Source organism: Gekko japonicus, unplaced genomic scaffold (assembly GCF_001447785.1).
Source record: "Gekko japonicus isolate JY-2015 unplaced genomic scaffold, Gekko_japonicus_V1.1 scaffold5856, whole genome shotgun sequence".
In the NCBI taxonomy this organism is placed as follows: Eukaryota; Metazoa; Chordata; class Lepidosauria; order Squamata; family Gekkonidae; genus Gekko; species Gekko japonicus.
Window position 1 is genome coordinate 25,482 of NW_015163260.1, and position 16,067 is coordinate 41,548.

A 16,067-nucleotide genomic window follows, 5' to 3' on the forward strand; every position below is an offset into this window, starting at 1 on the left:
TCATCTTGGGGTTCCTCAGTTGCGGCTTGCAAAGCCGTGGAGAACTTGGGTTTGGCGCTCCCTCTTTTCGGTTGGGCGGTTGCTTTCCCTTTCAGCGTCGGTGGCGTTGACTTGTCTTTTCCTTGCCCGGCTCTGCAGTCCGCCGCGAAATGGCCCTTTTCCCCGCATTTCAGGCACAGACCCATCTTTATCCTCAGATCTCTGGCTGCGTCCGACAAGCGGGCCGGTTTCGACTTCGGGGTAGGGTGTGGGGTCCCTCTCCCTCCACTGGCTGCTAAGTCCAGCCGGATGGTTTGAAGGCGGCTCTCCGCATTCTCTGCTTCTTGAGCCCATGCCATCAACGAATTCGGGTCTACTGAGCGTAACACAGTTTCTCTGATCTCTGCATTCAGACCCACTCTGTACATTTCTACCAAGATTTTGTCAGGCCAATCGCGTAACTTCGCGGCATGGTTGTGGAACTCTGCAGTGTAGTCTCTCACCGAACGTCGACCTTGCTTAAACGTGCGTAGGAACGCTTTAGCCCGGTTTTCGGCATTGACGTCCTCGAACCGGGTCCTCAGCGCCCACATGAAAGCCCTTAAATTAAACAGTTCCGGGCCCCGGTTAGTATGCAGTCCAACATACCAGGTCGCAGCAGCTCCTTTCAGCCTGGAGACAATCACGTCTATTCGACCGCTGTCGTCAAGGAATAGGTGTCTGTGTTGGGTCACGAACTTTTGGACCCTCACCGTGAAGAAAGCAAGCTCTTCTGGGTTCCCATCAAACGTGGCATCCAGCAGATCCTTCGGTCTCGCCCTCGGTCCCGCTTGCGGGATTCCTGGTGCCCCAGGTCCTCCCGGAGGGGGAAGAGCTGGTGCTGCCGGAGGTCCCAGTGGAGCAGGGATCAACGGGGCCGGCAGACCGGGTGGCGGTGCTTGGCCTGGGATAGGTGCCGGCTGACCTGGAGGTACCTGCTGGGGAGGCGGTTGGGGCAGCTGCTGTGGGATCGGGGCCTGCGCTTGTAATCCATGAGTTGCGATCAAGTTGGCAATGCGCAGATCCATCATTTGCGGTAGTGCATCAAAAACGTCAGCCACCGTTCGCATGAGTTGTTGCACCGACATCTCTAGGTCGTCAATTCGGTCGTCCAGGGGGTCAAAGCTGCCTCTAGCCGAGTCTCTTTCTCCCCTCCGAATTTCCCTCTCGGCTTCCCCCCGAGATGTTCTTTCCGGGCGCCCGGCAACATTTCCTGGGTACATTCCCCGGTCAAACAGGCTCTCCCGGAGGGCACTGCCCCTGTTAGAAAAGGTCTCCTTAGTCCCTTTCGAGTTGTACAGAGACCAGTCGTCCCACTGCTCTGCATCTCCTAGTCCCCACTTCGAGGGAGTAGGCGGCGGCCAGGGAAGGTGTCCCCCTCGCGGGATCGCTCCCCCTACGGCTCCTATTAGTCCCAAGGTAGTCACCGGCGTTTCGGTGGCGGTCGTGACCAAAGGAGTGGAGGTAACCGGAGTTCCCTCCATGGTTGCAGGTTTCTCCTCTTTCCCACTCATGACAGGCGTCCGAATTGGGATAATAGAGAAAAGAAGATTCCTAACAAAATGTTGGCTCCCCAGGCATTCGAAAAACTCCACGTTTGATTCAAAGCAAGGTTTATTGCAAAGTGATGGTTCAAGCAGAAACAAGGACATTGTTAGGAATAACTACCAATACACATGTAAAACATAATAAAGGAAATTGAACCAGGTTCGAGCCAATGAGCCCAGTTCCCGCTGGCGGGAATGGGCTTGGAAACGCGGGCCCACTTCATGGGAACGTAACAGTTCACTAACATCAACACAGGTTCAGTTCACAGGGTAGATACCCATAACAAGCAGAGCGAAGCTTCGACTCCCACCACCAGCTGCACGACCTTGGCCAGTTCCGCAAAAGACAAAGCAACAGCAAAATACATCATATAACCACTACCTAGAGGAGGAGGGGGGGAAAGGGCAACATAGGTGTTAAGCAGGTAACATCAGATACTATGGCAGCTAGCTGACACTGAGCAGCACACAACAGCCTTGAAGAAATTTGCAAGCTGCAATGCATTTCTGAAATGCATTGCAGTGATTGGCTCTTGACTGTTTGAGGTCCCTCTTTCCCCCTCCCTCTTGCAAACAGGAGCAAGAAGCGGGAAAGAGAGGGAAAGGGCGGGAAAACAGGGTTTCCGGGCGCCCTTTAACATTTAAAGCCCCCATGGCCGCTTTCCAGCAATGCTGAAAAAATGCCGGAAAAAAACGAATTTTCCTGGGGGGGTTGTTGGATATTCGAGAATGCTCATGGGAGCCTTTTCAGCATCTGAAAAGCTGAAAAAAACCGAAAAGACTTTTTGGGGGTTTTTCCGGCTTGATAAACCGAAATGCACACCCCTTTTTGTCACACAGATCTATTCCCCTTATACTGGTTGGGATTTTGGGCTTTGATTTTGATGATGGCTTCATCCTTCCAGAAGAACATTTACTCTTGAATTTCTTTCCTTCCCGTATAAGAATGATCACTTTCTCTCTCTTTCTCTCTTTTCCTCTGTGGACGAAGGCAGGAGTATAAGAGAGACTACGGTGGAGATAGACAACGGCCTTGCATCTAAAGAAATGCTGACACTTTCCTCGAGAGAATCCCAAGAACATGTTTCCTTCCCAAATGAGCAGGTTGAGAGTGAGTATCCTTCACAGTTGTGTCAAGGGAAAAGGCAAGGAAGTACCATGGGGGTATTTCTGATTCACTTTTGAGCAATGCTTCGTACAATCATACAGCCTGCTGGGGAAGGAGGCCCTGAAAATCTGGAGGCTCAGAAGCTCCTTGTGGGCAAGAGCTCAGCTGTGGCACTTGAGGGGGTGAGGTATCCTTAAATACTGGATATTCTGGGAAAAGGTGGAGGGAGCCTCCCAGGTGCTAACAGAATCTCTGTCTTTTTTCCAGCAGAGGATAATCAGAGGCATGAAGTGGGTGAGGAACTTCATCAGCAAATGCCAGATGAAGTTAAAAATGTAAACTTGAAAGAAAATGTCAGGAATCAAGGTGGACCGATGAGAAAGACAGTTGGTCATGTGGTTGAGAAAAGTGATGGAAGACGACATACTTTAGATATTACAAAGCACAGGATAATGAAGGCAAGTAAATCTATTCGGTGTAAAAAGTACTGGAGAAACAGATCACAGCTCTTCATACACCAAAGAATAAAGAGAGCCAAGAAACCTTCTGAATGTTCAGAGTGTGGAAAGAGATGCAGTGTGAATGGGAATCTTCGAAAGCATCTGACTATCCCCACAGAGAAGAAACCTTACAAATGTTCAGCATGCAGAAAGAGATTCAGGCAGCGTGGCAGTCTTCAACCACATCGAAGAATGCACATGGGGAAGAAACCTTTTGAATGCTCAGAGTGTGGAAAGAGATTCAGTAGGAGTGGCAGTCTTCAACGGCATCAGAGAACCCACACAGGGGAGAAACCTTTTGAATGCTCAGAGGGCGAAAAGAGATTCAGTTTGAGTAGCAGTCTTCAACTGCATCATAGAACCCACACAGGTGAGAAACGTTTTGAATGCTCAGAGTGTGGAAAGAGATTCAGTAGGAGTGGTAGTCTTCAACTGCATCAGAGAACCCACACAGGGGAGAAACCTTTTCACTGCTCAGAGTGCGGGCGGAGATTCAGTCAGAGTGGCCATCTTAAGGAGCACCAAAGAACCCACACAGGGGAGAAACCTTTTGAATGCTCAGAGTGTGGAAAGAGATTCAGTCACAGTAGCAGTCTTCAACTGCATCAGAGAACCCACACAGGGGAGAAACCATTTGAATGCTCAGAGTGTGGAAAGAGATTCAGTCACAACTACAAACTTGAACTGCATCACAGAACTCACACAGGGGAGAAACCTTTTGAATGCTCAGAGTGTGGAAGAAGATTCAGTCGGAGTGATAGTCTTCAACTGCATCAGAGAACCCACACAGGGGAGAAACCTTTTGAATGCTCAGAGTGCGGAAAGAGATTCAATCAGAGTTGCCAACTTCAGATGCATTTTAGAACCCACACAGGAGAGAAACCTTTTGAATGCTCAGAGTGCGGAAGGAGATTCAGTCGGAGTACCCAACTTCAACAGCATCAGAGAACCCACACAGGGGAGAAACCTTTTGAATGCTCACAGTGCGGAAAGAGATTCAGATTGAGTAGCACTCTTCAACAGCATCAGAGAACCCATACAAGGGAGAAACCTTTTGAATGTTCCGAGTGTGCCAAGAGATTCAGTCACCGTAGCAGTCTTCAACTGCATCAGAGAACCCACACAGGGGAGAAACCTTTTGAATGCTCAGAGTGTGGGAAGAGATGTAGTCGGAGTGACCAGCTTCAACAGCATCAGAGAACCCACACAGGGGAGAAACCTTTTGAATGCTCAGAGTGCGGAAAGAGATTCAGTTTGAGTGGCAGTCTTCAACGGCATCAGAGAACCCACACAGGGGAGAAACCTTTTGAATGCTCAGAGTGCGGAAAGAGATTCAGTTTGAGTGGCAGTCTTCAACGGCATCAGAGAACCCACACAGGGGAGAAACCTTTTGAATGCTCAGAGTGCGGAAAGAGATTCAGTTTGAGTGGCAGTCTTCAACGGCATCAAAGAACCCACACAGAGGAGAAACCTTGAGTGTGAAAAGAAATTTAGTACCAGTGGAAGTCTTCAACTGCATTGAAGAAGCCATACAGAGGAGAAATCTTTTGAATGCTCAAAACGTGCAAAGGGATTCACTCAGAGTGACACTTTTCTACTGCATTGAGGAATCCACACAAGGAGAAACGATGTAACTGCTTAGTCGTGAAGAGAGCTTTTATCCTATTTCACACCTAAAAGACAATAAGAGATCATATAAAGTACTGAAATACAATACTGTAAGAAGCTTGCTACTACACTGAAACCTTACGCTACTCTGGAAGAAATGTTATAAATACTCAGAGTGTGGAAAGAGCTTTAACCATGTTGAAAAGCTCAAAAGCATCCCACAGAAGAGGAAGAAATCGAGACTTTCTGATGAAAACCACTAAGTATCATGACACGTCGTTAACTGCCTCCGCCATTTTGAAAAGAACATAGACCAATACATCCAGGCGCCATTTTTTTCCAGAACAGTTGATACATGCCTGCTATACTTTATTATTGTCTTACATAGAGTGTAAATTTATTAAGTATGATCCTAATGGTGAAACGGGTTGCTATATATTGGAGCGAAGCACAAATCTACTGTATTAACAAGTCTCATTTATTTAACAAAGAGTATAAGTATAAATGATCAATGTGAACATTAAAGGGGGGGAGGGGGATTGAAAACGCGGGCTCAGCCAACCCAGTTAATAAAATAAGGACTCTCAATATAAACTGCTGGGAACTGGTGTAAAACAAAAAACCCAGCCTTCTGCAGAAACATCTTGTGCAGAAGAATAAGAGTCTAGTTATTTGTTATATTGTGTTCACACTGTACAGGTTTTTTAAAATACTAAATTCATTTTAAAGCTAATTATAAGGTTGTATAATTGATTGTTTTTAAAGGTGTTTAAAGGTAATTAATTTGGTCAGTGAGTGAAATCAGTAATTTGGGCAGTGTAAAATAATTCATCTTCAGAGTAATCATTTTAAAATCAAAAGTTTTACTGCCTAAGTTCTAATCTCCAAAAGAAGGGTAATACATTAGTGAAACGAGATAAAATACACAAATAGATAACTACCATTAAGCTTTTTAATCCTTTTTAATAAGAACACCATAAAACAGTTCTCCTGTGAGCTGTAACAAGATTTTATAGCAAACATCTATAAAATTCTAAAGAATTATCCAAAACAATATTTCTCTTTAAAGCACTATTATAAGTGGTACTCGAATTGTGTAATCAAAAGTGCCTTAGCAGTAAATTTTTGAGATAGTTGAACCATCTTCTTAACTGTATTAGAAAGCAATCTGATTTATAATTTTGTTTTTATATTCTACAAGCTACTGTGTTGTATCTTCAAGTTAAATTCTGTTTATAGTGTTTAATAATCAACACCTTGTCTTGCACTACAATAATACGCAAATAATAACATTTTTAACAAACTTCTTTTCATAACAGCCAGAAGGAGTAAGGAAGGATCATGCCATCCACGATCAAAGCAATCTCGTACAACGTGAGAGGCCTGAACAACGTCATTAAGCATAAGTGAATTCAGAGTCAAGTGACTAAGCTTAATCCGGACATTTTATTTTTACAGGAGACCCATATCAGAGACGACAAAACCCCTCTGTTCAAAACAAAAAAAATTCAGTTCCAATTCATGGTGGGAGGTTCTTCCAAATCTCATGGTACAGCTATAAAAATAGACAAAAATGTGCATTTTGTACACCAAATTTTTTTAGCTGATCCTAATGGGAGATATAATTTTATCCAAGGTAATCTAAACAATGCGCCAGTAACACTGGTATCTATGTACGCCCCAAACTCAGGACAATTAGAGTTCTTGGAACAAACCCTTCAAATTTTAGACGACTTTAAAGTTGGTGAACTAATTATTGGGGGGGGGATCTTAATATCATTATGGATCAATCTAAAGACAGATCCACATTCCAGCACAACATGATGGGTAAGAAAATCACAAATACGAAACTAGCAGACATTTTAATCTCACACAATTTAATTGATATGTGGAGACATCTCCACCCAACAGAAAGAGATTACATGTTTTATTCTACCAGGCATGGTTCATATTCACGTATTGACTACATTTTAATTAATTAATCACTTGTAAATCAATCATACTCAGCAGACATTGGCACACAACTATGGTCAGACCATTGTTGGGTAGATTGTACCATAAACATCAATTGTGAACAAAACATAAGACCAATATGGACGTTAAATAGTTCTTTATTGTTGAATGAAACAGTAGTGTCAGAAACGGAGCAACAAATTAAAAACTTTTTTGCAGAAAATTCTGGTGAAGAAACCTCCCCAAACATAATTTGGGATGCAATGAAACCAGTCATCAGAGGGCATTTAATTTCTACCTCCTCCCATCTGAAAAAACAAAAACAGAAAGCTCGGTTAGAATTGCAGGAAAACAAACTGTTGGAAAGCAAACATAAACAACATGGCAATAGCAATACCTACACAAAACTCTTAAAGGAGCGTAAAAAGCTGGAGATTTTGGAGATGAACCAAATTCAAAAAAAAAATTTGTAAAATCAAAGAGGATTGGCCTTTACCCCGAAATCGCTAAAATTCCTAAGTAAACATCTAAAACACCAACAACAATCAAAGGTTATCACAGCGATAAAGGACTCCAAAGGCAATCTACATCATGATTCCAAATCAATATCTAATGTTTTTAGGAACTTTTATAAACAACTATATAGCACAACCATTGAAGATCCTACTATCACTGATAAATTCTTTTAAAGTAACCCTATCATTAACACACTGAATGAAATACATCATCACAAAATGGAAGCTCCCATTACACCTCTTGAGGTTTGACAAGCCATCGAAAGACTAAAAGCTGCAAAAGCTCCAGGTCCAGACGGCTACACGCCGGATTTTTATAAGCAATTTGCAACATTATTGGCTACTCCCTTAGCAAACACATGTAACTCTTGGAACGAGGCATCTATAATTGTAATTCCTAAATCAGGAAAAGACCCAGCGTAACTGTCTTCGTACCGCCCTATCTCGTTACTGAACATGGATTTCAAAATTTTCACCACAATCTTAGCTTCCAGACTTAAGACATTTATAACATCATACATTGATCAAGATCAAGTTGGATTCATGCGTAACCATGACATCACGGAAAATACCCACAAAACACTCAGAATTCTACACCATTGGGCGTCTAAAAAAATACCGACTGCTTTTTTATCCCTAAACTTGGGGAAAGCCTTTGATTCCATTGAAGTATTATATCTACAAAAACTCTGCTCCAAAAAATGGGGTTGGAGACAAATTTTTAAATGCAATCAAAGCAATTTATAATAAACCCACTGCACATCTAAAAATTAATAGACAAATCTCAGAATCAATTTAAAAAGGGGCACAAGACAAGGGTGTCCGCTGTCTCCCCTCCTCTTTGCTTTGAGTATAGAACCATTAGCTGATCTCCTGAGAAAAGACACCAACATTACAGGTATAGAATTTAAAGTCTCCCTATTCGCTGCCGACATGCTGCTCTTCTTACCCAATCCTTTAAAATCGCTTTAAGCAGCTTCAAAAACTCTAGCGAACTTCAGCCTTATATCTGGTCTGAAACTCAACTCAACCAAGTCACAGATCTTACCTATTGGTCTGGATACAAAGCAGATAGCTGATATCAAAGATTCCTTCTTGTTCTCATGGGTGGGAAAACATCTACAATACTTAGGCATTAATATACCAAAACAATACACGGATCTTTTTAAAGCAAATCACCTTCTAAGGGAAATAGACATACAAAAAGATCTGGAGAACTGGCATAAAATGAATTTGGCCTCTGGACAGACAGAGTAAACGTAATCAGATCTTTCATTTTACCCAGATTTCCTTTTCTCTTTAGGACGGTTCCTCTCCAGATATCCTCATCACAGATCAATAAATGGCAAATGTTGCTCTTAAACTTTTTCTGGGCGTTCAAACATCACAGGATCAAAAGTCATACTCTATATAGGACATCAGACAAAGGAGGTATTAATTTTCCTAACATTCAGCAGTATTACAATGCTATCAACATGGCCCATATAGTCAAATGGTTGCAAGCTGACCCAAATTCTGACTCAGTAACACTGGCAGATTACTATACCAACCCATACAGCATACAAGAATGTATCTGGCAAGCTAAACCAGACAGGCAAAAAAAACCCTAAATAATAACCCAATACTCTCAGCTGCACTGAATGTCAGGGACTGTTTTAAACCAAAACTGGTGCCATCTACTTCCAGATACCAAACATTTTTGAATCAAACCTGGTTCCTCCCTGGTCTCAAAACCCCCAGCTACAATGCATAGAAAGCATCAGGAATCACTAATCTCCATGATCTTACATTTAGGAATTCCCTGATACCAAAAACAAATCTAGAAGCTATAATTAAACACAGAATACCGTGGTTCCAATACTTCCAAATAACAAATCTCTATAAGCAACTCAAACGTGACCAGTTATCAAAATATCAGTAATCTCAAAATATATATAAAACACTAGCTACTCTTGAACACAAAGTCCCTCCTTCCTATCAATCATCCTGGCACAGAGATTGCAACATTCAGCTATCAAGCGATTCTTGGCATAGTATTTGGAACTCACCACCTTTTAAAACCAAAATTACATCAATGAAACTGCAATCATTTAAAATACTTGCCCATTGGTATCTCACTCCTAATAAACTGGCATACATGACACAAACTCACCACCTTTTAAAACCAAAATTACATCAATGAAACTGCAATCATTTAAAATACTTGCCCATTGGTATCTCACTCCTAATAAACTGGCATACATGACACAATCATATGATCCAAAGTGCTGGAAAAATTGTGGGAACAAAGGCACTTACCTGCATTGTTGGGTAACCTGTCCCAAAATTTTACCTTTTGGGAAGAAATCCTAGTACAAATTACCGTATTTTTCGGACCCTAAGACGCACCTGACCATAAGACGCACCTAGTTTTTAGAGGAGGAAAACAGGGGGAAAAAATATTCTGAACCCTGGGGCTCAGTATTCGGTCCATAAGACGCACACACTTTTCCCCTCACTTTTTTTGGAAGAAAAAGTGCGTCTTATGGTCCAAAAAATATGGTAAATCGTTTCATAGTATTGATATCACACCCACCCCGGAAAATTTGTTTTTGAACAGTTGGGTAGCTCAGGACTCTGCTCCTTCAGTGGTGGAGAGGGTTTCTATACTGCTATTTGCAGCCAAGACAGTCATTGCCACCCACTGGAAAACGACCACGACGCCCTCAATTTCTCATTGGCATAAGAAATTGTGGGATTTATACATCATGGCGAAACTCTCGGATAACCTTACGCGTCTTGACAAAATTCCTGCTCCTTCCTCCTTTATTGCTATTTGGTTTCCTATACTAGAGTACCTACAACAATTTGACGATACTCCTAAGGAAATAGATGCTTTACACCTATGGTAATAACCAAATATTCACTAGTTCTCTCAGTCCTCAAACATTGTTCCACAATTAGTCCTACAAAGTACTACAGGTAAAAGAGTTAAGGCACTGGTGTTAGAACGTTAGAAACCTAAAATTTAAAGTTATATGTTCATGAAGTTTCATATTAGCTATGAATTTCTACTGTGTGTTCTACAAATGCCCATTAACCACAAATATGTTTGTACATCTTTTCATGTATGTTGCACAACCTGTTATCAAGATTTTGAAAATCAATAAAAATGTATTGTATATATATAAAAAAGCATCCCACAGGGAACAAAGCAAGAATGGGCAATGGTTTCTGCTGCATGAAGAATCAGCTGATCTCTCCTTTAACATCGAGGACTCTTCCCTTCTCAACGCTCAATGTGTGGCAAGAGCTTGAGGTACAGGTCCGATCTTCATGTTCATCAGAGAATGCATACGAAGGGTAAACTTTCCTATAGCTGGCCCTGGTGCTGGAATTTCATAAAGGCTGAGAAAATAGTTACACAAATAAAGGCCTTTTTCGTTTCTCCCCTCCTCTGTGCAACTTGCTAATTCCGGTTATCTGCCATTTTAACTCTGACATCTTCAAAACTGGCCAAAACAGTTCCTTTCCCAATTGTGTGAAGCCATAGACAAGTTTAGAGGGTAACGGATACGTACAGTCTCTCTTCTACAGCTGTAACCATAGTATGACCAGCTGGTATCCTTTACAAACATTTTTACCTGACAATCAGTCTAGAGAGGCATTTCTCAACCCTAACCCCTCCCCAGTCCAGCCTGCTGTGAGGTTGTTGGGGGTCTTACCACTTTGAAGCCCTAAGCATTCTGGCAGTAGGATTAATTTGGGTTGAAAGGGAAAGGTCGTGTCCCCTAAACCAACAACTCAGTAAGTTCTAAGGGCTTAGACCCCCCCTCCCCAAAACAACCAGTATTTTGGACATGGACCGGTATCCATGGTGTTGGCAGGTGAAGCTTGTGGGGCACGAATTCTCCAATCCAAGTTATCCTCCCCACCCCCAGATTCTTGTTGCTCTAAACGCCGCCACCACCAGTGCATGTGCTGGAAATGACTTGGACTGAGCCCTCGGCCAAGGCATTCTTCCCCCACGTCTTCCTCCTCAGAGCCCCCTTTGAATTCCTCCATTGAGATTGGGCCATTATGGCACCAACTGACAAAATTCTCTTTCTGTCTCCTTACTTTATTTTGGAGAGGTCTCTGCATTAAAGTTGGTAACAGGCCTGAAGGGAAAAAAATATCCTTCCTCATTCCCAGAGTCTTAATGTGCGTGGAAATGGGTATCCAAAGAGATAAATAGCATCCCGTAAAGCCTCTGTTAAAGGGACAGCACACTTTTTTTGTCCAGGCAGTTGGCATCCCTAGATTAAGTGTTACTTTATGGCTCAGAGAAAACAATACTCAGCTAAGAAACAGAAACTTACACTGAAAAAACCGTGAGAACAAGAGAAGGGGAGGAAGTGAAAGAGACTAAAAAGGTGGGGAAAGAACCTGGAGGACCGGAAGAGGATCGGACGGTAAAGAGATGGACAGGAAGAAGAGGGGGAACATAGAAGGAGAGACGCCGGAAGGTAAGAAGAGGAGCGAATAAGCGGATGGACTGGAAGTGAAAGAGAAAAGCCTACTCTGCATTGTAGAACCATAGAGAAAAAGCGCCCGACATTTTTGGGAGGACTAATTTTTAAAACTTAATTTTTCGACCAGAATTAAGCATTTGAAAGAAGTAAACACTGCGGTTTGGTAAAGCGCATAAAGGGCAAGCGAATTAAGTGAGTGGGAGAGACTTGTTAGCTTTTAATAACAGATTTAAGACAGAGACAGAGAGCTGCGTCATTCTCGACTCCGAAGATGATGAAGGCTAAAGATAGGCAGGCAGCTATAGAAGCTATGGAAAAGAGGATGATGGATGCTATACAAGATTTGGAAAAACATATGGAGGAGGTTCAAGAAAAAAACATGGCCACAATGAAAGAGTTGGTAGTGTCAGAGGTAGCTGACCTTAAAAAAAGAGCTTCAAGGATTGGCACAGAAGTCTGCTGAAATAGAGAAAAAAACACAAGATATAGACCAGAAAGTGGAAACTGTGGTGAAAGAAAATAAACAGATAGACACAATGATGGAGTATAGAACCATGCAGACTTATTTAAGGTTAAGAGGGGTGGAAGAGAAAATAGAAGATGACATCCGTAATAGAGTGATCACAGCATTTGCAGAATACTTACAGGAATAAGTATTAACTTTATCTATAGAGTGAACTCAGCTTATGCACAACAGAAGAATCTGCCAAGAGATGTGATTGTTCAGTTACTAACTAAACGAATGAAGGGGGTCATACTCAAGAAACAATTTACTGAAATGGATGGAAAGAAGATAATAGTAATGAAGGAGCTTCCTAGAGTAATCATCCAAGACAGGAAAAAAATGTAAGAGACTTACAGACAAACAAAAAATGTAAGAGACTTACAGACATTTGAATATAAGATATTGATGGGAAATCCCACAAGGAGTAAGTTTTAACTTTCAAAGTCAAAGGCATACGATTAAGACAGCAGAACAAATGCTTAGATTTTTGCATGACAATGCTAGGCATTTTGGAGATAAGTAACCAGACATCATGATGGATTACAAACTGATTTCGTGGAATGTAAATGGACTGAATTCACCCCCAAAAAAGAAAAATTGTGAAACATTGGCTGGGAAAACAAAAATGTAACATAATCTGTTTGCAATAAACCCATATTAAGAAGGTAGATTCTAAATACTTGGTTGCTAAACAACTAGGAGAAGAATTTTGTTCACTAGCAGAGAAAAAGAATAGAGGGACTGTGATGTATATCAAAAAGGAACTTGAACCCAAGGAAATTTTTAAAGATAAAGAAGGGAGATATATTGCAGTGGAAATAACTATGCATCAAAAGAAAACTCTGATAGTGAATATTTATGCTCCAAATGGCGCCAAGAAAATTTTGTTGAAGATTTGACTCAAGAATTGGATCAGGTAGCTTATGATCAAATTGTTTTACTGGGAGATTTTAATGGTACAGTTAATAACAAACTGGATAGGAAATCGAAAAAGTCAGATGAAAAGATGAAGTTACCCCCCAAAATTTTTTAAACTGGCCAAACAAGAGAAACTGGAAGATGTATGGAGAAAATGGCACCCAACAACTAAGGATTTTACATTCAAATAGACATGATTCCTTTTCAAGGATTGATATGATCTGGATGACAGGGGATCTAGCTTTAAAAACCCAGAAAGTTGAAATTATGCCGAAAGTAAACTCAGACCATAATCCAATGCTATGGATATCAAAAGAAGAGACAAAGAAACCCAGATGGAGATTGAAGATTTGTCGGAGCAACAAGAGATTGTAAATACTATAGGTAAGGAAACCAAGTCATTCTTCCAAACAAATTTGACTAATGATGTACAGATACAAACGGTTTGGGACGCTTATAAAGCAGTAATGAGGGGACTATTGATATCATTGAACAGAGAAAAGAAAAAGAGATTGGAACAACAAACTATGATACTGGAAAAAATCAAAGTAAAGGAGAAAGAGTTGAAGAAAAGACCAGGGAAAAAGAAAATAATCAAAGAGATTCAAATTTTACAAGAGCAATTGAATACATTGATGAACCAAGAAATTTATTGGAATTTGAAAAAGCTGTAACAGAAATCATTTGAAGGGGCAAATAAACCAGGAAAATTTTTGGCCTGGCAATTGAAGAAAAGACGGGAAACTAAAATAATAAATAAAATAATAGAGGAAGATAAAGAAATTGTGGACAATAAGTGAATTAAAAGAGCATTCTTCAAATATTATGCAAATCTTTTCCGAAAGAAGTTAATAGATAAAGATAAAATAAGGAAATACTTGGATAAAGTAAAGCTGCCAAAAATTTCAGAGGATATGAAGGCAGTGTTAATCCAGTTACCAGGGAAGAAATACATAAGGCAATTCAAGAGGCAAAGCTAGGGAAAGCTCTGGAACCGGACAGATTCACGGCAAAATTTTATAAGAAATTTAAAGAAGAGCTAGTCCCGACCTTTAAACTCTTGTTAAAAGAAATAACGAAAAAAGTTCCAGAATCATGGAAAGAAGCAACAATTTCACTTATTCCTAAGGAAGCTCAAGATTTGACAAATGTAAAAAACTATAGGCCAATTTCTCTTTTGAACAATGATTATAAGCTGTTTGCGAAAATTATTTCCGAAAGACTTGAAAGAAATTATTGGAGAAGAACAAGCGGGTTTTTTGCCTAACAGGCAGATAAAGGACAATTTAAGAGTGGTGGTTGATGCAATTGAGTATTATGATAATCATCCAGAAAAAGAGGTGGGGTTTTTCTTCGTAGATGCGGAAAAAGCTTTTGACAATTTAAATTGGGATTTTATGAACGTTGTGATGGAAAAAAGTGATATTGGAGAATCATTTCAAAATATAATTGAAGCAATTTATTTGGAACAAAAAGCAGCATTGGTAATGAATACAGAAACGACAGACCATTTTAAAGTGGAAAAGGGGACAAGGCAAGGATGTCCTTTGTCCCCGTTACTATTCATATGGATATTTGAAGTACTGCTGGGACAGATTAAAGAAGACAAAGAAATTGTGGGCTTAACTAACAAAGGATTTTCCTATAAGTATAGAGCCTTTGCAGACGATGTAATGTTTATGGTGGAAGATCCTATACGGAATTTACCGTGGCTTATGGAGAAAATTAAGCAATTTGGAGACTTAGCAGGTTTTTATGTGAATAAAAATAAGTCCAAGTTGATGTGTAAAAACATGACCAGTGGGAAGCAGGAGGAGCTGCAGAGGTTGACACAATGTGAAGTTGTCAAAAAGACTAAATATTTGGGTATAGAATTGACAATGAAGAACATAGACTTATTTAAGAATAATTATGATAAACTTTGGTCCCAAATTCAGCAAGATATGAAAAAACGGGATACAATAAATTTGTCACTTTTGGGGAGAATATCGGTGGTTAAAATGAATATTTTACCACGTTTGATGTTTTTATTTCAGACAATCCCAATAGTGAGAGATGTAAAGATTTTAAACGCTTGGCAAAGAGAAACTTCAAAGTTTGTGTGGGCCGGGAGAAAACCAAGGATTAAGATGAAAATTTTATGTGATGCAAAAGAAAGAGGTGGATTCCAATTACCAAATTTTGGACTTTACCATGATGCTGTTTGTTTAACTTGGCTGCAACAATGGATTATGCTAGACAACAGAAAATTGTTGGCGTTAGAAGGACATGATTGCACGTTTGGTTGGCACGCCTATTTGTGGTATGGGAAAACGAAAACGGATAGTTTTTTTAAACACCATTATATCAGAAGAACATTATTTGATACATGGACCAAATACAAAAGGTTTTTTTCTGAAGAGAGACCACTTTGGATAGTACCGGCAGAGGTTATAAAACCTTTTTCGACATACAGAGGAGAGGATTGGTTACAATATAGAGACATTTTGAAAATTGTGGGAAAGACATTTGAAATGAAAGCAGAAGATTTCGACTTTAACTATGGTTGGTTACAATATAGACAGATTCAGGATTTGTTTAAAAAGGATAAAAAAGCTTTTGGGTTTAGAAAAGAATATTATGATATTTATTTATTTATTTATTTTATTTTTGGGGTTTATATCCCGCCCTACCCGTACGGCCCAGGGCGGCTAACAAGCGGCCATGCCAAGATAAAACATAGAATACATTAAAAACTTAAATAAATACAAACTAAAATGGTGCTCTACAGTACATGTTAAAGATTCATTTTAAAAGTTCATTTTAAAGTTCATTTTAAATTGAAAGTTCATTTTAAATTGAAAAATTATGGTTGGGAGGAGGTAATAAATTGATATCTGGAAGTCAAGGTAAACAATATCTA

At 40.4% G+C, this 16,067-nt stretch overlaps 1 protein-coding gene across 1 annotated transcript; it reads left to right on the top strand.

Annotated features, from left to right (window-relative positions):
* The first annotated feature begins 2,294 nt into the window (after positions 1-2,294).
* Positions 2,295-4,649, top strand: LOC107106990 (zinc finger protein 2 homolog). The gene is made up of 4 exons (XM_015407205.1): positions 2,295-2,424; positions 2,557-2,676; positions 2,941-3,131; positions 3,513-4,649. The coding sequence occupies exons 1-4, from the start codon at positions 2,295-2,297 to the stop codon at positions 4,647-4,649; spliced, it is 1,578 nt and encodes a 525-aa protein (XP_015262691.1).
* The last annotated feature ends 11,418 nt before the right edge of the window (positions 4,650-16,067 follow it).